Source organism: Oreochromis niloticus, linkage group LG10 (genome assembly GCF_001858045.2).
Source record: "Oreochromis niloticus isolate F11D_XX linkage group LG10, O_niloticus_UMD_NMBU, whole genome shotgun sequence".
Lineage (NCBI taxonomy): Eukaryota > Metazoa > Chordata > Actinopteri > Cichliformes > Cichlidae > Oreochromis > Oreochromis niloticus.
In genome coordinates, this window is record NC_031975.2 from 21756668 (window position 1) to 21777062 (window position 20395).

General features: G+C 42.0%; 1 protein-coding gene across 1 annotated transcript; it reads right to left on the reverse strand.

Moving 5' to 3' along the window:
- Positions 1–7691: 7691 nt before the first annotated feature.
- LOC109203783 (uncharacterized) lies at positions 7692–20072 on the reverse strand. Its single transcript, XM_019363496.2, has 6 exons — positions 19895–20072; positions 18599–18658; positions 18014–18337; positions 9060–9338; positions 8667–8783; positions 7692–8565 (listed from the first exon to the last, which is right to left on the reverse strand). The coding sequence occupies exons 2-6, from the start codon at positions 18651–18653 to the stop codon at positions 8507–8509; spliced, it is 834 nt and encodes a 277-aa protein (XP_019219041.1). The 5' UTR covers positions 18654–18658; positions 19895–20072; the 3' UTR covers positions 7692–8506.
- Between the last annotated feature and the right edge of the window lie 323 nt (positions 20073–20395).

Below are 20395 nucleotides of genomic sequence, written 5' to 3' on the forward strand. Positions count from 1 at the left end.
GAATGTATTTTTCTCTCAGATCCTGCATCTTGTACACATTATGCTGGCCCTACCTGTCTCAGCTTCGGTATGTGAAAGAGGGTTCTCTGCACAGAAGAATTAAATCAGAGACAAGAACATCCCTTCATTCAGAGACAGAGGATGACCTGATAAGAATCAGTGTGGAGGGGCCAAGTCTGGAAGATTTTGAAGCTAGAGAGAGTGTGGCAAGCTGGTTCACCCAAGGCGAAAGATCAAGAAGGCCAAATTACAGGAGTTGGGGCATTTGACTGCAATGGAAGACAGTCCATAAGATATCAAGTTGTTCAGATATTGAAATGTTCAGTGTGAAGCCTTTGACACTTTGAGGGACTTTTGAATTTTTTTTTAAATTGAAAATATCTTGAGATGTTTTAAGTTTAAATTTCAGCTCAGTGAAGCACTTTAAGCACAAGGACATTTAAGGTATCTTTGTTGTAGAACTTTGCTACAAATAAAGAGCTTTGTGTTGAAAGGTTGTTAGTTAATCATTTACAAATCAATATTGTCTATATGGACAGCAAATTTTTTTTAAAAACTGATCAGGTCCCTCACGCATCTCAACCTCCACCTTCGTCTGGCGAGGTCCCCCACGTTCCTTGTCCTCCACCTCTGGCTGGCGAGGTGCCTTGCGCGTCTCGACCTCCTTCTCCGGTGCCAGCTGTGCAAGTCGAGGACACGGCCCTCCTCCGGGGAGCCGGAACAGGTGTGGGCTCCTGCTGGGCACCAGCCACTCGCACCCTTTCATGGTCTCCGTGGCAGGTCATGGCAATGTGGGAAATGTTAACACAATAAATCCCAGTGCGTTCCCTCGACTCCTGTGTCGTGTCTTCTGCCAAAAGTCCGTGTTTTGTCCTCTCCACTTCTTTGTTTCCGCACGCCGGTGGGGGTGGTGGCAGTGTCGGCCAGGACCGGATCTGAGCTGCCAGACTCACGATCCACTGCATCCAGCGCTTGGATTGGTCATAACATAACAAAAATAACCCCCACAACAGTCCTATTGAACTCAATATTTCAGTTGTCCTTTTTCGGTCATTAGTCAGGTCAAGATTCCTTATTAGTCTAGTTCTTTTTTTCTTTGGTTTTGTGGTTTGTGTGTTACCACTTTGATGCCTCTCTTGAGGGAGAAGAATGAGTTCTTCAGCAGCAGTTCAGTCTGGGCACAGGCTTGCCATCTCCATCCGGAGAGAATCCAGTGTAATCCATCCAGAATGCAGAATCTTAGTTGCTTTATCACACGAACAGAAAACATAGCCAAAATGACCGAAAATTCCACACGGACCATCCGTGGCCTGTCTCATCTACCTTCCACATGCAAAAAACCTAGCTCATGTGTAATGGTGGACCGATGCTTGGAAGGCGGGACTAAAACCGCTTCCAACAAATGAAATGGCCATTACCCATTGTGATCTGTAAACAGAAAAATAAAGTTCGATAGAGGATCACACTTCCTTCTTTCAAAATAAGTGTTTCTTTTCAAAATAAAAGAGTGGAAATATATTTATACAAATAAAAAGAAAGAAAGAAAGAATAATAACAAATGCGGTTTTCTCTACTGGGTTACACTCTCCCTAGTTAAATATCATGCACGTCTCGTTTCATGTGTAGCCAGTACTTTCAGTGTTTACTATTTAGGGACTCTGAAAAGGCTATGCTCAAACCCTGGAAAAGTGATTTCACAACAGTCACTAGAGGGTTTCCTAAATCAGGATAATCAAGTCTTTTAGGAGGATGTCTGATTCTTGTTGACTGTCTTACTGGTTGAGTTGTAATGGGATCACCACTGTCCATCTCATCAGGTGAGTTAACAGGTTGGTTTCCTGGTTCTTTAATATACGCGTTTTAGGATGGTGAACCCACTCTGGCTCAGATGTGTCTGCGGTGGCAACCAGGAGGAAACTGCAGGAAAGCAACAGGTCTCTGTGTAAAGTTGGGAGGGACCTTGCTTTGACTCCGGTTTAACAGTATAAACAGGTAGGTCACCTGCACGTTTGACTACCACATGGATGTCTGCCTCCCATTTATCAGCAAGTTTATGCTTGCCACGCAGCTGCACATTTCTAACTAAAACCCTGTCCCCAGGTTCAAGTTCAGAAACAGTTATTTTGCGGTCAAATCTGGCCTTATTCTTGTCTGACACTTTTTGTGCGGTTTGAGAAGCTAACTTATAGCTTTCATCTAGCCGTTTCTTTTGAAAGCCGAGACTTTCAACATATTGCGAATGTGTCACTTTTTGATCTTTGCTGAGAGGAAGTCCATATGCAAGATCAACTGCCAATCTGGGCTTTCTGCCAAACATCAGTTCGTAGGGTGTAAACCCTATTGCATCACTACGGGTGCAGTTGTATGCATGTACTAATGGCATAACATAGTCTTTCCAGTGAGACTTTTGTTTGGATTCCATTGTTCCTAACATACTAAGTAATGTTCTATTGAATCGTTCAGTGGGGTTACCACGTGGGTGGTACGGAGTAGTTCTTATTTTCTTTATGCCAGATCTCACACAGATCTTTTATTAGTTTTGCCTCAAAATCAGGACCCTGATCGCTGTGCAGGTGCTCAGGTATGCCGTAGTGGACAATGAACTGGTCCCAAAGGCACCTGGCGACCGTTCGTGACTTTTGATTAGGGGTAGGCAACGCGAGGGCAAATTTAGTGAAATGATCAGTTATCACAAGGATGTCGCATGTGTTACTACTGACTGGTTCTAGACTGAGAAAATCCATACAGACTAGTTCTAAAGGTCTGGTGGTTGTTATTTTGACGAGAATAGCTGCTTTTTCAGGAGGACTCTTTCCTCGTATGCAATGATCACCTCTTCACTTTTTGCTCAACATCTGTTGCCATGTGTGGCCAATAGAATCGGGTTCTGACCAGGTCAAGGGTTCTGTCAATAACTAAGTGGCCCATATCACCATGCAAACTTCGGAGCACGGGAGCTCTAAGCTCCTCAGGAAGAATAAGCTGGTGGGTCAATTGGTCTCCATCTCCATCTGTTTTTAGTTTAACTGTTCCTTAGCGGCTGAGGGATTCTCAGTCTCCCATCTTCTTTGTTTCTCTTTAAACAGTTTGCGTTTTTCAGTAACTAGCGCTGGGTTTGGTTCATTTTCGCAGTTTGGTTTGATGTGGCCATCTTCTCCACATTGGAAACAGTACCACGGTTTGGGTGGGGTACTTTGAGTTTTAACTGTTCGTTCTGTGGGCTCCTTGCTCACTTTTGGTTTTCTTTAGACTTTCTATGTGGGGGGCACATCTGGAATTCTGCACTTTTGGTTTTGCAGTCAGCTGCACTAGTTGGGCCTGGAGTTCTGCAACTTGCTTTGAGAGTTCTTTAATTGAGCTTTAAGTGGTTGTGTTTTCATTTTCGTCTAAGCAGCCTTTTACTGTTTGGAGGTGGTATGTCGCTTTTTGTTTTGTGATGTTCAAATGTTGCTTCATTCGCATTTTTTTGTTAGCATTTTGGTCTTCTTCCGTGCGTAATAAGAGAAGCAACTCAGAAAAATATGGGGGGGTTTGTCCGTTTTTGTTTTAACTGAAATGCGCTTAAAAGGGAATCATCCCAGCAGCCTCAACAGAACTGTTTGACAAGAAGTCTGTCAACATCATTGCACCACATCATAAAGCACCACCTCGTTTTACAGTGTGACTTAAAGCTACCTGAAGGCTTTGTAAGTATGCTGACGGTTTCTCACCTGGGTTTTGGAATGTGTCAAGAAACTTGGCGTAAAGCTCTCCACCATCTTGAACTGTCCCATAGGCAGAATCTAACATCTGAAGGTATTCTGCAGGTGAGCTGTCTGGGTTCAAGTGCTTAACTATGTCAGCTGCCGGGGGTAAGAGAGACTCAAGAATCTTTCACGATTGTTGCAGTTTGGACATGGAAGTATCACTCATGATTAGTTCAGCACTGGAACGACAAGTATCATAATCTGGCTCATAGGTTGGTCGGGAGTTTTTGTGAAAAATGTTGCACTGAATGATCTTCTCTTCTCACAATGTGCTCAACTACTACACGCTGCACTTCAGCAGGGTTTAAATCAGGTGCAGGTATGGTGAGTGAACTATGAGCTGAGTTTCTTGCAGTGTGATTTGACTGGTTCAATTGTTGTGCACCACAAACACTGGGGTCAACAGCTGAAGGCTGAAACTCAGCCAAGGGAGATTCAGCTAAGTTATTTCACTCTGACTGATCATGTTCAGGCTCTTTGATTGATTCAGCAATCTGTGACATCATGTCCTTCAGCACATCTGCAAACCCGTGGCCGCTCATTTTGGCTAGGTTTTTGATCTCAGTGAGATATGACTTGGTTGTATCATTCCCCACACATCACGTGTATACGCTTGCAAGCGATTGTATCCTATAGTTAACCCCACTATCGGATATGTGGTTGTAAGGCAAAGGCTAAAGAGCATCAACAGCAGTACCTGAATTGTACTCAACAACAACACTTGAGAAAAAATCAGATTTACTATCATCTACCTTTAAGACTCTTGAGATTGACCCATACTTAGGAATTCAGTCACCTCATCAATTTGCTCATCTCCAGCTATTTCGTTCACTATCACCGAATTTGGGACTTTGACAGATTCACGCTCAACAAGATCCATTTTGGGTATGTTATATACTTGTGATCACATGAGAAAAGGCTCCTGGCTGGCTCGCCAAGACTTATTGTAACCCCTGACTCACTTTAAATAGTTTAGAACAGCCAAAACTACAGACCAGTTGCTAGGTTCAGCAGGATTACAATAGGAAATGAGGTCAATGCAGAATGAAAAGGCTGGAGATAGGAAATGAGCAACAATGGTTATTATTTTGTACAGAAATGAAAATAAAATAAGACACAAATTCCACAATAGCAGCATTAATAGTAATAATAAGCCAGCATAACAAAAATAACCCCCACAACAGTCCTATTGAACTCAATATTTCAGTTGTCCTTTTTTGGTCATTAGTCTAGTCAAGATTCCTTATTAGTCTAGTTCTTTTTTTCCTTGGTTTTGTGGTTTGTGCGTTATCACTTTGATGCCTCTCTTGAGGGAGAAGAATGAGTTCTTCAGCAGCAGTTCAGTCTGGGCACAGGTTTGCCATCTCCATCCGGAGAGAATCCAGTGTAATCCATCCAGAATGCAGAATCTTAGTTGCTTTATCACACGAACAAAAACCTAGCCAAAATGACCGAAAATTCCACACGGACCAGAATAATAAGAAAAGCGGTTTTCTCTACTGGGTTACACTTTGCTTACTCCAGGCCAAACATTTTATTGGAGTATGCTAGAAGAATGTTGGTGGCCCTTCTTTTGGCCAAAGGCTAAACAATGTAACATCAAGATTAGTTCTTGAGAAACTGACCCATGTGATTAGGAAAAGACCTTCAGAATTTTTTGACATTTGGAAGATGTTTTTTGGAACTATTAAAAAATTGGGGAAGTTGAGGAAGTGGAGAGAGAGTGAGGTAATGAAAACTATGTAACTAAATTTGGGAATGTACGCAGTAACCTCTGTTTTTTGTTTTTTGTTTGTTTGTTTTTAGTGTCTTGTGTTTTTATTGCTTTATTCCTGCCATATATGCCATAAGATGTTTATGAATACAAAATCCAATAAAAATGTTTTTTGTTTTTTTTAAAGCTACACTTTAGCTGTTTGACATGGCTCATGGACCAAGTAGCCATCCATTTTACCTGAATCTTTGAATCTCTCCCTTCCTAATTATGTCACTCCCTCTATTCAGTGGCCAGGGTTCTAAATATTTAATCTTCCTCTTCTCTTACTTCTCTTACAAATTAACCAGCTGTGGAGAAGTGTCTCCACAGCTGGTTAATTTGACACATTTGCTTCATCTATTATTAGTTTATTTTTAATTGTTTTGTCATAAATGAATGAATGGGATGCTGTCAGTGCTTGTACGGCCGGTGCATAGGGGCCCAAAAGTGTGTTGGTCCACCAGGAAAACACTGGGTATGCCAGATTACCAGTTCAGCCCTGAATGTCAATAAACTACTTAGAATCAATTTATCCTAAGATAGGGGAAATTTAGAATCAGCTAACTGAGAGTAAAACAGAAATCAAAACTTGACTGCTCGCATTCATAGGATTATAAATACATTTTGTCATTTCAGTAAATGTAGAAAGCATGTGCAAGTAGGACCTGTGATATGCCCACAGTGGGGCATTACTAAATTAAATCAGACTATAAACTTACCGTGCCCTTAACCCTCCTGTTGTGTGCACCCGCACCCCCCTTACTTTAGTGTTCCAGTCACAATTGACCAGTTAGTTTTAACAACTCTTAAATTAACATACGAAACATTTTTCACCACCAAATTCAGTTCAGTGGGTAGTTCAATGGGTCATTCAGTGGTCATTCAGTGGGTTGTTCAGCAGGTCGTAAAAGTGGGCCCATTCATTTCCTATGGCGGTCACTTTGAACCGGAAACACCACAGATGTAACAAAGTTGAGTAAAACACTCAAAATTCAACGAAAGAGGTGCTCATCACTTTTATATGTTCAAGTGCATAGTGTGGAGGATGTCATAAGGCTTTGAGGCAATCAGATGTAAAACACAATATTTATGAGTTTTGTTAATTTGTAAATCAGTCAGATTTGACCCTAAAATTGTTTCTTTACAGACCTTTACAGTAATGTCATTAATTGTGAATCAAAAAATTGCAAAATCCTGAAAACATAACAAAGCTATGTGGCATGCAGTACCAGCTAGTGCACCAAAGTTTGGTAGAAGATGCTAACAGGAAGTTTCACATTAGACATGAAAACCAAAGACGTGTTTGTGTGCGTTTGTTTGCTTAAACCACAACTTGTTCCATTCACACTGTCTCTGCTTCAGGTGTTTATTTTGATCTACGAAGAAACAATACAACACAGATCTACTGATAGAATGTAAGAGAAAGAGATGTGGTTAAAGTACACTAAGTTTGACTGAATGATTAAAAACATTAAAAAGCATATGCAGAGTTTACTTTTGAACATTAAAGCTCCTCATGTTACGGACAGACTAGAGACGCAAACAAAATAACACTACAGTAAAATGAGGCAAAGTGCTGTAAATTCACAAAAATGCCTTTTAGTAATACAAGATCAGCCGGTCATCTAGCAACATGTAGGATCCCCTGTTTTTCATGTATAAAAACACTTTCATCTTTTTGTTTCAAAGATAAAAAATAAAGGTTTATTAATATTATAGAAGCTACATACATGTATGTGTATACATGGGGAAGAAAAGCATGCATATGTAGATACATCTGTAGAGACGATAGTAGAATACTGATACTGAAGATTTGTATCCCATTCTGCAACAACAAAACTTATAACAAAAAACTAATTTCTTAAAAAAGTTATTAATTTTCAGTTTACAAGTTAGATTTAACCAAATAAGTATTTGGGATAAAGTTTAAGGGTTTTTTCTTTAGTTCTTTTTACAAATTATTTAGATTATTTTATTAGAGCTAGTGAAAGAAAATATACTTTAGAGCCTACTAATAAACAAAGGGTGTAACAAATAACACTATCTAGTATCTTAATCATTTATTAATGAAGGAGAACATTATGGAAAATTTTGTAAATAAAATTTGGATAAAGTGTGGTATTACTTGTTAAAATGAATTAAAATAAAAAAACGTGTTTGAAAAAAATGAACACTCATTCTGTCACTGTATGAATTTTAAAATGGACGACACAGCTGTCCAAAACAAGATAAGAAATGCCACTGCACTGCTCCAGAGCTTACCATTTATTTGCTTGGAACAGTTCGGCACAGTCTGGACTGTCTGCTCAGATCGGCTACAGTGCTAATCTGCACAGCCAGCGACCAGCAGCTAGCCAGTTTTCCATGTATGTAGAACCAGCTGAGCATGCCGTGGCAGAGCATAATCTGCTCTGGACATAGCATAATCTGCACTGCCACGGCTCAATATTCTTTCCATGACCTCCAGTCCACTACCCACTGCATTAATAACATTTGGCCCATGTGGCTATCTGATAACTGCTAATAGCTAATGTTAATGTTGCCGCCAGGTTGACATTCATGATAACTGTTTAATACTTCAGTGTTGATGAAACAGAAGCTTTACAGGAACATTAACTATTATGAACATTAACTATTTCAGCTGTTATTGAAGAGAGGAGCTGTGTGTCTGTCTACAACGGTGACAAACGGTGGAGGTGGCAAAAGATTACACTGTTTGTTGCAAATGAATATTGCACATTAATAGTATTGATTAATTAAGCTAACATTTGTGTTTGTTGCAAATGAATATTGTAAATTGATGGTAATCTCCTAATACATGTCCACAACAATAAATATTATTCATCCTTGTTACCCATTTTAGTTGTTTAAATTGCTAAATTTTAGAGCAATTACCAATAACAAAACAAAATTTAGAAAAAAAACCCCATCCATACAACTACTTAACCACTTCAGGGTCAGAGTTGGATCCCTTCCCAGCTGATTTTCCTGCGTTGGTTTTATTTCATTTGTTATTTGTAATCACTCTAACATCTGTGTAGATAACATCAGTGCCAAAGTTACCTGCGGGGGAAAATAAACAAAAAGTGTATTGTGCTTTGGATGAAGCTATGTTGTTTAAAATAACACATTTTTCGAAGCAAAGTTTTAAATACTTCACTTACCTTCATTAACAGTTGTCGGTCTTGCTTTCTTACAAAAATGTTCTATAACCAGAATCAGAACCACAAACAGCATGATGACATTGGTTACCAAAGGTATTGTCAAGGTTGTAACAGAACCTAGAATGCAAAAGCAAATGTCAAACAATATTGAATATCATGACAAATTCCAAAATACTAAAATGCTTCCAAATAGTTCCATTTGCCATCCATCTCTTCAACATACTGTAACATCTGAAGTCACAGGAGATGTGTACTAACTTTTTCCCACAAGAATTCACAAGCGACAACCAAAACCATATGCTAAATAATTTCTTTTACTGCATATAAATTCAAATCCCTTTCAAAGAAAATATGTAGCCATGTCTCAGAAAATCTTACATTTAAATACTCTACCTCTGCAGGCTGCCAGGGGAATAACAGTTTCATCTCTGCTGATATTATTCCAAATCTGGCATATAAGGTTTCCAGTCAGGTTTCCATCTAAGATGATGGTAACATTTGAAAACTCGGCTGTGCAAATGGTTAGGGACTGGTTGTGGTCATTGCTTTGTATGAGTATCTGACCATCCAAACTCAAAATTATTTGCACTCCATCTTCCTCAGAGAAGCAGTTGACCTTTATCTGTTTTGGTGACAAACACGTCTGAGACAGTGTTGGCTTTGACACTGGAGCTGGAAAACATGTAATAATATCATGTACAAGCAGTGTACAAGAAAAATAAAAAGCATGTATGTTAAATTAATTTGCATTGTATTTTTTAAGTCACAAAAAAAAGTTTCTGGGGAAATATCCTCAAGTATTAAGAAAAATATACGAGGTTATTCATCGCTGGATTGTAAGTTTGACTTGCGTCAGTGAAGCCCCTAGAGACTGTTTGCTTAACTTGCTTGGATTTTGCGTTTGTTCTAAATTTGCCTTCATTTGTTTATAGATATCCCGGACCTGTTCCTGTTTCTTGTGGAAACTCAAGTGTGAGCGAGTGGAGAGTGGCAGGCAAAGCGTTGTGTGTGCCAAAGGAGGATTGAGAGTGTTTTTCCCGTCCCTGTCTCTTGGATTCCCCAGAGACCTGACCCTTGCACAATTGTATATAGCACCTGTTTCACTGTTGTACATATCACCTGGCGATTGTTAATAAACTCCTTGTTCTTTCTTCAAGCTTTGGAATCCCGCATTTGAGTCCCGTAGTTTGCCGTAACAGTGGTTTCCTAGTTCCCTTTCTTTTGTGCGATTGCCTAGCTTTCATTCTGGGCATCAGCCTTAATAAATAATAAATGACCTGAGCTTCTTCATTAAGCTTTAGCGTTCAATGTCATTAAATTTTGTTGCTTGACTGGGATCAAATGCCAAAAGAATACCAGTACAGTGGTCCCTCGTTTATCGCAGGAGTTACGTTCTAAAAATAACCCGCGATAGGTGAAATCCGCGAAGTAGCCAACTTCATTTTTTACAATTATTATCGATGCTTTAAGGCTGTAAAACCCCTCACTACACACTTTATACATTTTTTTCAGACAGGCATGAACATTTTCACACTTTTCTCTCTTGTTTAAACACTCTCAAAGTTCAAACTAGTGATGTGTGGATCGAATACTGAAATATCGATTCCTCCGATACCAGTCATTTATCTTCTAGAATCGATTCTCATATTGAAATATTGATATTTTAGTAATTTAGGGTAAATTTGTAGTTTATCATTAAAGGGAACAGAGTGGAAAGAAACTATATCATTTGGATTGTCTACATTGGAAGGAACTACTTCCTCTTCCGCCTTTCATAGTTACGTGCGAAATATGGCTGTATAAATGCGTTGCAGCCCGTGGCGTGCGCACTCACAACAATGGCTGGGCGTAAATGGAGTCATGTGCAGACAGACAGTGAGGTGTTGTAGCAACACCACTGACCTCGTCAAACACCTCACTGTAAATCATATCACAGAATATGTCGAGCGTACGTTGAGGCAAACTGAAGAGGAGAAGAGGGACAGGTGCTGCTAGGGCGAGACAGACGTCTCTCATGGAGTCCTTTAGTGCTGCAGCCAGGCAAGGTGTTCAAATAGCGCACAACTTCAGTTTTTTTTATTTCTATATGATCATTCTGCATTATTAAGTGATACGAAGAAGTAATCTTAAGCTATAATTTGAGATACAATAAAAGATACAGTAGAAAAAATAAGTTTTTGTACAGAGTATCGTATCGGATCAGTATCGCAGATACCACCCTGAATTTTACTTGGTATCTGTTACGTGTGCTGTTGGTTTGTCTGTTTCTTGATATGTGTATGTAAATTCACCTGTGCAGGGGGTCGGCTGTGATTGGTGGACCTAATGAACGGCCTGATGTGACTGGTTCCTGCGGTGGACGTGAACTACAAAAGGGCGTCTGAAGAGCTGCGCTGGGGATGTGTGGCAGACTTCCCATGCACCTGCCTTTGTTCCAGACGGAGCGGCCGCAGCTATAGTCTCTTAGTTAAAAAGTCGGGCATGTGTATGAGGTGCGGAGTAAGTAGGGGTGAGCTGCCGATTATTTTGGGATACCTTCTTTTCACCTGTGTTTTTAGACCCGGGAGGTCAGTCTGTGTTGTTTCTTTGTTTTCTTTTCCATGAACAGGTCAGAGGGGAACTGAAGCCTAGGTTGAGTTTTGTTTGTTGTGTTGGCCTTGGCTCACCCCGAGAGTATACACTCCCCCCATTGTGCCATTAGTGTGAATAAATTATTGTTAAAAGTCCAATGCTGTGGCTGTGTCTGTTTGGGCGTGGGAAGTCGCGTGACATCCCGCTCTGGTTACGGTCATTTCGAGCCGGGTCGTAACATTTTGGGGGCTCGTCCGTTTTGTCCCGTTTTGTGGTCTGTGGTTTGTTCGGTCGGCTTTTCTTTTGTGTGTGGGGGAGCGTGTGGTGTGTGTGTATGGGAGGATGGAGTTTTCTTTAGATGATTTTGTTACCGCGCCTTCCTGGGATAAGATAGAGTTGTGTCGAAAGGCGGATTTGCTTATTATAGCGAGTTTTTTTGATATCAAAGTGTCCTACAATGCCCGTAAAGCGGAGGTGAAGGCTGCTTTGTGTGCGGGTTTGGTGGAGCGGGGCATTCTCCCTTCCCTGAAGGCAGCTGTAAAGCAGCCTGGCGGGGGCGGCGTGGAGGTGGCTTCGGCGACTGTAATGGAGCCGGCTACCGAACGGCCTGCTAATGTGTTTCCGGCTGAGGTGGAGTCGGATGCGGCTGAGGTGGAGTCGGATGCGGCTGAGGTGGAGTCTGATGCGGCTGAGGTGGAGCCTCAGGCAGCAGGGTCTACGGCGGACCTCCGTTTGACCCTCCGTATTAGGGAGGCGGAGGTGCGCGCTAAGGAGCTTGAAGTGCAGGCTATGCACCTCCGTGTTAGAGCTTTGGAGCTGGAGCGCAAGCCCGCCGTTGTCTTAACACCTGTGGCCGCTGCCTCCACGCCCATCTCAAGTCACCCTGACACATCCACAGTTTCTTCACCAAGTTTTGATATCACCAAACACGTTAGACTAGTGCCTCCGTTTCGGGAGGCTGAGGTTGATACCTATTTTAGCGCTTTTGAGCGTATAGCAGCTGCATTGAGTTGGCCTAAGGAGTTTTGGGCGCTGCTACTCCAGTTAAGTTAATCGGCAAGGCTCAGGAAGTATGTACTAGCCTTTCCGTTAACGACAGCCTCCAATATGATATTGTGAAGAAATCAATTTTGCACGCGTATGAATTAGTTCCTGAGGCTTATCGACAGAAATTCCGTAAGAGTGAAAAGACCGCTGAAAAAACCTTTGTGGAGTTTGCCCGTGAGAAATTTCGCTTGTTTGAACGCTGGATGCAAGCCAGCAATGTGAAGGATATTGAGGGATTGAAGGAGTTGGTTCTTTTGGAAGAATTTAAAAAGTGTCTCCCGGATCAGTTGGTAGTGTATTTAAATGAGGAGAAGGTGACGTCCCTGGCAAAAGCAGCAGTTTTAGCGGATGAGTTCATCCTCACACATAAAGTCATTTTTTCAACCGGGGCGGCACGAGAAGTGAGGGGAGTGCAGGAAAAGAGACAAATTCCCTAAACAGACCCAAAGGGCGAGGCAGGAGGAAACTGAAAGGCGGGAATGTTTTTATTGCCGTGAGTCTGGTCACCTGATCGCCAGTTGTCCTGCGCTGCGGAAGAAAGAGCAGCGCAGAGGGTCTAAGGGACCTGTGGGGCTCATTAAAGTAGTCTCCCCACCTATCTGTCCTGATCAGATGCAGGGGTGTGACCCAGAAAGGGAGGTAGAGTCACGTTTTAAACCATTCCTTTCCCAAGGCTTCGTTTCGGTGGCAGGAAAAGAGGAGGACAGGGTTCCCATCACTATTCTCCGAGACACCGGGGCGCACCAATCTTTTATGTTAGATGATGTGTTGCCACTGTCGGATAAAACCGCCTGCCACACGGATGTGTTAGTGTGGGGAATTGAAATGAGTGTTCTTCGGGCCCCCTCCACAGAGTGTATTTACACTCACCTATCACAACTGGACCTGTGAAGGTTGCCATAAGACGACAGTTGCCGTTTAAAGGTGTGTCATTTATCTTGGGCAACGATCTGGCCAGGGGGAAAGTGTTTCCACCGCCTGAGGTGATGGATACCCCTGTGGCTGCCTCAGATGTTACTGATCCAAAAGCGACAGTTTTTCCCGTTTGCGCTGTTACGCGGGCACAAGCGCGTAAATTTGCGGACGTCGTTAGTATCGCAGATACGTTTGTGGCTGGGGAGCACAAACTTTGTGTTGGGGAGAGAGAGAGTGTGGGGGATAAATGCAGTGTGCTAAATTTAACACCGGCATTAAGTGGAGATGTGAATAGAGAAGCTTTGGTAAGCGCTCAGGAAAATGACAGGTCTTTGAGTCCCTGTTTTGCAGCCGTTGCCACGGCTGGGGAAAGCATCCTTCCCCGTTTTTTCCTGCAGGATGGCGTGTTAATGAGGCGGTGGTCCTCTGATCAGAGTGGCGCATCAAGTGTTACACAGGTGGTGGTACCATCTCAACATCGTGATCAGGTGCTAAGCCTAGCACATGATGCCGGCATGGCTGGGCATCTCGGAGTAAATAAAACTTATTACCGAGTGCTGCGTAATTTCTTTTGGCCTGGCTTAAAAAAACATGTGGCTGCTTTCTGTTGGTCTTGTGCCACCTGCCAGTTGGTGGGCAAACCTAACAAGCCCATTCCACCTGCGCCGTTAACGCCTATCCCAGTAATGAGTGAACCTTTTGAAAAGGTAATACTGGACTGTGTGGGACCATTGCCGAGAACAAAAGCCGGTAATCAGTACATTCTTACCATAATGTGCTCAGCAACGAGATTTCCGGAAGCTATTCTGCTGCGTACGGTAAAAGCCAAAGCGGTCATTAAAGCTTTGATTAAATTCTTTTCTGTGTTTGGGTTGCCGAAAATCATTCAAACGGACCAAGGCACCAACTTCATGTCCAGAGTCTTTGCGCAGGTTGTTGATGAACTACATGCTAAGCATGTTACATCCAGTCCATATCACCCCGAAAGTCAAGGTGCTTTGGAAAGGTTCCACCAAACTCTCAAAGTTATGTTACGTAAGTTTTGTTTGGAGTCTGGTAAAGAATGGGATGAGGGGTTGCCCCTGCTGTTGTTTGCCATTAGAGAGGCTAGACAGGAGTCGCTGGGTTTTAGCCCCGCGGAGTTGGTTTTCGGACATGTGGTCCAAGGCCCTCTCCGACTTTTGAGGGAAAAATGGCTGTCGGAGACTCCGGAGGAGCCGTGTAGTGTACTCGACTACGTAAGTCGGCTTCGAGACAGGCTTCGCCTGGCATGGAAAATAGCCGGGGAAAACCTGAAGCAAGTGCAAACTAAAATGAAAGCTCGTTTCGACAAAAAAGCGGTGGATAGGAGCTTTCAACCAGGGGAGAAGGTGCTGATGTTGTTGCCCGTAGTGGGGTCCAGTTTATCAACACAGTTCGCTGGTCCTTACAGTGTTGAATGTAAACTCGACAACAACCATTATGTGATACGCACTCCAAATCGGCGGCGAAAAACCAGGGTTTGCCATGTGAATACCTTGAAACTGTTCTATCCCCGTAAGCAAAATACAACAGCGCCCCCGGTGTGCGCTGTTGCCACCCTTACCGCTTACAAACCGTCGGATGACGGGTTATCTGGGAAGGAAGATGCCTTAGGTAGTGGGCTGAAAAATTCAGTAATTCTAAATGATCTTGAATCATTTGTTGCCGATTTACCTGAATCTGCTCAAACTGACATCATTACCCTGATAAAGGACAACTTGTCACTTTTCTCTAATCACCCGCGCCAAACGACTGTCTTATGTCATGACATTGATGTGGAGGGGCATAAGCCAATTAAACAACATGCGTACCGGGTGAACCCAGTAAAAAGGGAAATAATGCAGAGAGAAGTTAATTATCTTCTAGAGCATGGCTTGGCCGTTCCAAGTGCTAGCGCGTGGAGCTCACCATGCGTGTTAGTGCCCAAGTCAGACAATACTCCTCGATTCTGCACGGATTATCAAAAGGTGAATGCGGCCACTAAAGCAGACTCTTTCCCATTACCCTAGGATGGATGACTGTGTTTATCGGGTGGGGTCCGCTACTTATGTGACCAAATTGGATTTATTGAAGGGATATTGGCAGGTTCCTTTAACTGCAAGAGCGTCTGAGATCTCTGCATTCGTTACCCCCGATCACTTCCTTCAGTATACTGTGATGCCCTTTGGCTTGCGTAATGCGCCAGCGACTTTTCAGCACCTGATGGCTAAGGTTTTGGCCGGGGTCCCAAACTGTGATGCCTACTTAGATGATGTGGTCATTTATTCTGCTTCCTGGAGCAGTCATCTCCAAACTCTCTCAACTGTTTTTAAGCGTTTCGAGGAAGCATCGCTCACTGTAAACCTGACTAAATGTGAGTTTGGAAAAGCCACCATCACCTACCTCGGAAAGCAGGTGGGTCACGGGCGAGTGTGCCCTGTAACCGCAAAGGTGGAGGCTATTATTGAGTTTCCGATTCCACAAACAAGGAGGGCGTTACGCCGCTTCTTGGGAATGTGTGGTTACTACCGCGGTTTGTGTAAAAACTTTGCCTCCATAGTCGCTCCCCTGACTGACTTGGTCAGTCCAACCAAACCCTTCACATGCACTGCGGCGTGCCAAACTGCTTTTGAGTCAGTGAAGACTTTACTGTGCAGTGCCCCAGTTTTGGCAGCCCCTAACTTTGAATCTCCTTTCAAGTTGGAGGTGGATGCCAGCGCAACTGCAGCGGGTGCGGTTCTGCTGCAGGCAGGTCAACACGGAGTGGACCATCCGATCTGCTATTTCTCGAAGAAATTCAATAAGCACCAAATGAACTATAGCACCATCGAAAAGGAAGTGCTTGCATTGTTGCTAGCCTTGCAACACTTTGAGGTCTACCTGGGGTCTAGCGCTGTGCCCGTTCAAGTTTTCACAGATCACAACCCACTTGTGTTTCTTTCGCGAATGCAAAATTCCAATCAGCGACTCATGCGCTGGTCCCTCCTGTTACAAGACTTCAACCTACAGATTAGTCATAAAAAGGGCCTCGATAATGTCTTCGCTGATGCCCTATCTAGAGCAGTGTAAGCGGATAGGAATTAAATAAGCAAGGAATTATTTAATTCTTATGGTGGGGGGTGTTACGTGTGCTGTTGGTTTGTCTGTTTCTTGATATGTGTATGTAAATTCACCTGTGCAGGGGCTCGGCTGTGATTGGTGGACCTAATGAACGGCCTGATGTGACTGGTTCCTGCGGTGGACGTGAACTACAAAAGGGCGTCTGAAGAGCTGCGCTGGGGATGTGTGGCAGACTTCCCATGCACCTGCCTTTGTTCCAGACGGAGCGGCCGCAGCTATAGTCTCTTAGTTAAAAAGTCGGGCATGTGTGTGAGGTGCGGAGTAAGTAGGGGTGAGCTGCCGATTATTTTGGGATATATTTTGGGATTTCTCCTGTGTTTTTAGACCAGGGGAGTCAGTCTGTGTTGTTTCTTTGTTTTCTTTTCCATGAACAGGTCAGAGGGGAACCGAAGCCTAGGTTGAGTTTTGTTTGTTGTGTTGGCCTTGGCTCACCCCGAAAGTATACACTCCCCCATTGTGCCATTAGTGTGAATAAATTATTGTTAAAAGTCCAATGCTGTGGCTGTGTCTGTTTGGGCGTGGGAAGTTGCGTGACATCCCGCTCTGGTTACGGTCATTTCGAGCCGGGTCGTAACAGTATCGGATCGGAAAGGAAATCAGTGGTATCGCACATCACTAGTTCAAACCTTCGTAGGAAAATAAGTCTAGTATTATAGAATGAAACCAAAGGCACCGGTGCACAATGTTTCGTCGACACTGTTGTGTTTGTTGGGGAGAAAACTTACGTACATACAGTACAGCACTTCAGAGTCACACTGCTAGCGATAGAAGATTTATGTAAATTTTACATGCTGAACGAATTCTGTACTGTACTGGGGACACAGCATGGAGGAGATTGATTGACAATGGTCTACAGCCGATCAGGATGCAGAACACAATGCACTGTAAGAAAAAAAAAGCAAAAAAAAAGCAAAATTGCACTCAAAAAAATCTGCGAAACAGCGAGGCCGCGAAAGCTGAACCGTGTTATAGCAAGGGACAACCGTAGTATTCTTTACTGCAAAGAATTTTAATTCAATTATCAAAAAAATCCAAAAAGGATTATTTTATTATCTTATTTTTATATATATATATATGATTAACTACTTATAATTAACTAGCTAAATAATTAGCCCATTCATCCCAAGAGCCCATGAGCTTCTGCCATGATAGTGTGCCCAGCATCACTCCATCCATCCACAACTCCCAAGAATCGCTAGTTCTCCTACAGTATTTGTAATAATTTAGTCAAATAGTGATCACCTAATGGGTCTTCACTCTGAAGGTCACATTTTGCACAAAACAATCTCCTTATGGGACTTCAACCAAATTGTGCTGAATTTCCAAGGTCACACATGTCATTTTACAAGCATAAACCTAAATTGGCTTTTTGGTTCTAAATTAATCCATTAATTTAGAACATGAATTAATGTATTAATTATTCAATGAATAAGCCCGTGTTAAGCACATCGCTGTATTGTTCAGTCAGTAATACTGTATAGTGCATGTCTAACATTATATTATTATTATATTATATTATTATGTATTATTATACATGTTACTTTTAAAGTAATATTCACTAAAAATGACTATATGAACTAGGTTTGGCATATCTGTATTTTTTTGAGTTTTAATAAAACATAGCCATTCATATAAATTAATAATAACGATTAGCTTGTGTTTGAAGCAAACAACCGAATAAAATAAAAACTTACCATGTATTTTCAGACATATATTCGCTTTTTTCAGTAATTTTCCTTTAGAGTCATGTTCTTCCAACTGGTAATATCCGGAGTGTTTCTTCATGGCTTTACCCAGTTTCAGTGTTCCATTATTTATGCTATTTGGTTGATTTACATATTCATGATCTAAAAACACAGTCTCATGATTTTCAGCTTTTAAAACCCTGTGTTTGTTATCCTTCATGACTACAATTGAAGTATCAATTTTATGTGACAGATGAAAAATTAGCGACTGTCCTACGGCTCCAAAACAGTAATGGGTTCCAGGAGATTCCGAGAAAATGCATTCAACTGACCCTAAAAGAAACAAAAAATAAACACAAGAATTTTTTATGTAAACTTTTAAATTAAAATGAAACTGATTACATAAACAAACCTGATACATACTAATACTACAATAACCCAGGCTCATTAATAATTGTAAACTTTTAACTTTACAGTTAAAGTTTTATTCTTTTAAAACCTTAAATATAAATAAAATTTTTTCGGTGATGTTTACAAATTCAGTCAGTATTTCTGTATTCAAAACAGAGTGCAATATACTATAAAATTGAATACCTTTTGCCAGGGCTGTTGTTCCCAGAATTGTGATGCTGATGTAGATGAAAATCATTGTTTCTGTAACACAGATGTCAACATTTGGAAGCATGTCACACTTTTTGGAAGGTATGCCTGCCCTAGTTTATTCTACTGATTCTACTTCTACTTATTCTATTGATCACTTTAATCTAGAAATTTACACTTTATTCTCAAAGTCGAAATTCTGTTTTGAGAAAAAAGATGAAATGTGGAGATTGCAGTTGTTTTAAGACAAACTGCTATGCCTGCTAAAGATACTTCATTATCTGTTTTCATTACAATAAAATTTTCTTTTAGCACATAAACACAGTGTGGTGATAAGTATAAGGACGCTGAAAAGATTTAGCAAAAAGCTGCATGTGATCAGAAGCCAAAAAAACACAAACATGGAAGAGTTGAACATCTTGATACATGCACAGTCATCCAGGTAAGTAAATCCCAAAATGTTGATTCTGTTCATCTGGACGTAGTGTTTACATTAGGAGACATGTTTCGTCACTCATCCAAGTGACTTCTTTAGTCTTAGCTGACTGCAGGTTTCCCCAACCTTGTAAACATTACATTTTACACAATGACTGAAACTAGTCCACTGAATGAACAATGGGCTGTGAGGTCAGTTTCTTGATCATTAATATGCAAATTGTCATGACCATTGATCAACAATCACTGATCAAAGACCACTGATCAAAGACCATTGATCAAGGTCCATTAGTACCACAGAGAGTTGGGAATTGGCTGCAATCACAGCATTGTAACATAATGAAAGATGTACCCTTAGGCAACCTCCTCAATTCAGAGATGGTCTTTCCCTTTTCACATAAATGGCCTCCTTGACTCCCCGTTCAAACCAGCGTTCCTCCCTGTCCACTGGCCTATAAGTGTAAATAGACTGCAGAGTCCTGGCCTGACAAGTTAGCTCTTCTGTGTTGTGCCATTCAGTGACTGAACCAATGACTTGGTGGTGTCCCAGGGTAGGATATCAAAGCCCTCTGTCCACTTCTTCCATATACAAGTTGGCCTCAATGGGTGAAGCTGGGGAACCCATGGCACATCCCATGTTTCTGCCTGTAGTACTGACCACTGTATGTAAAATAGGTGGTATTAAGACACGGTTTCAAAAGCAAACACACTTGGTCAGTGCTGAGAGTGGCCCTGTTGCTGAGGTTGGGTCATCCTGTAATCTCTTACAAACTACCTCCACTGCTTCAGTGACTGGAACACAAGTGAAGAGAGACTGACCATTGTTTCATCTGCCTCCATAATAACATATCTCACCTTCTTAATAAATTCCAAGGTGTTCTTGAAGTGATGTTCAGAGCTGCCTACCAACGGGTTGAGGATCGAAGCCAGAAACTTTGAGATGTTATAGGCGACCAAGTTGATCGTAGACACAATTGGTCTTAAAGGTGCACCTTGTTTATGTATCTTCGGTAAACCAAACAGACTTGCTGTAGATTCCCCTAGATATAGCCTGTGGTATGAGGTCCGGTCAATAGCATTGTCTTCTTCTAACTGCTTCAGACAGTCTATCACCCTCTTCCTGTAACCACTTCCTGGGTCTCGTTTCAGGGGCTCATAAGTATTTTTGTCACTGAGCAGTGACAAAATTTTCTCTTGATAGTCTTTCTGGTTTAGCAAAACCATACACCTACCCTTGTCTGCTGGAAGGATGATAATGTTATTGTCATTACTAAGTGATGTGAGTGCCTTCCTCTCCTCCATGCTGATGTTGGATTCTGGGAGCTTTGCATTGCTGAGGCAGGCCGAAAATTTCTT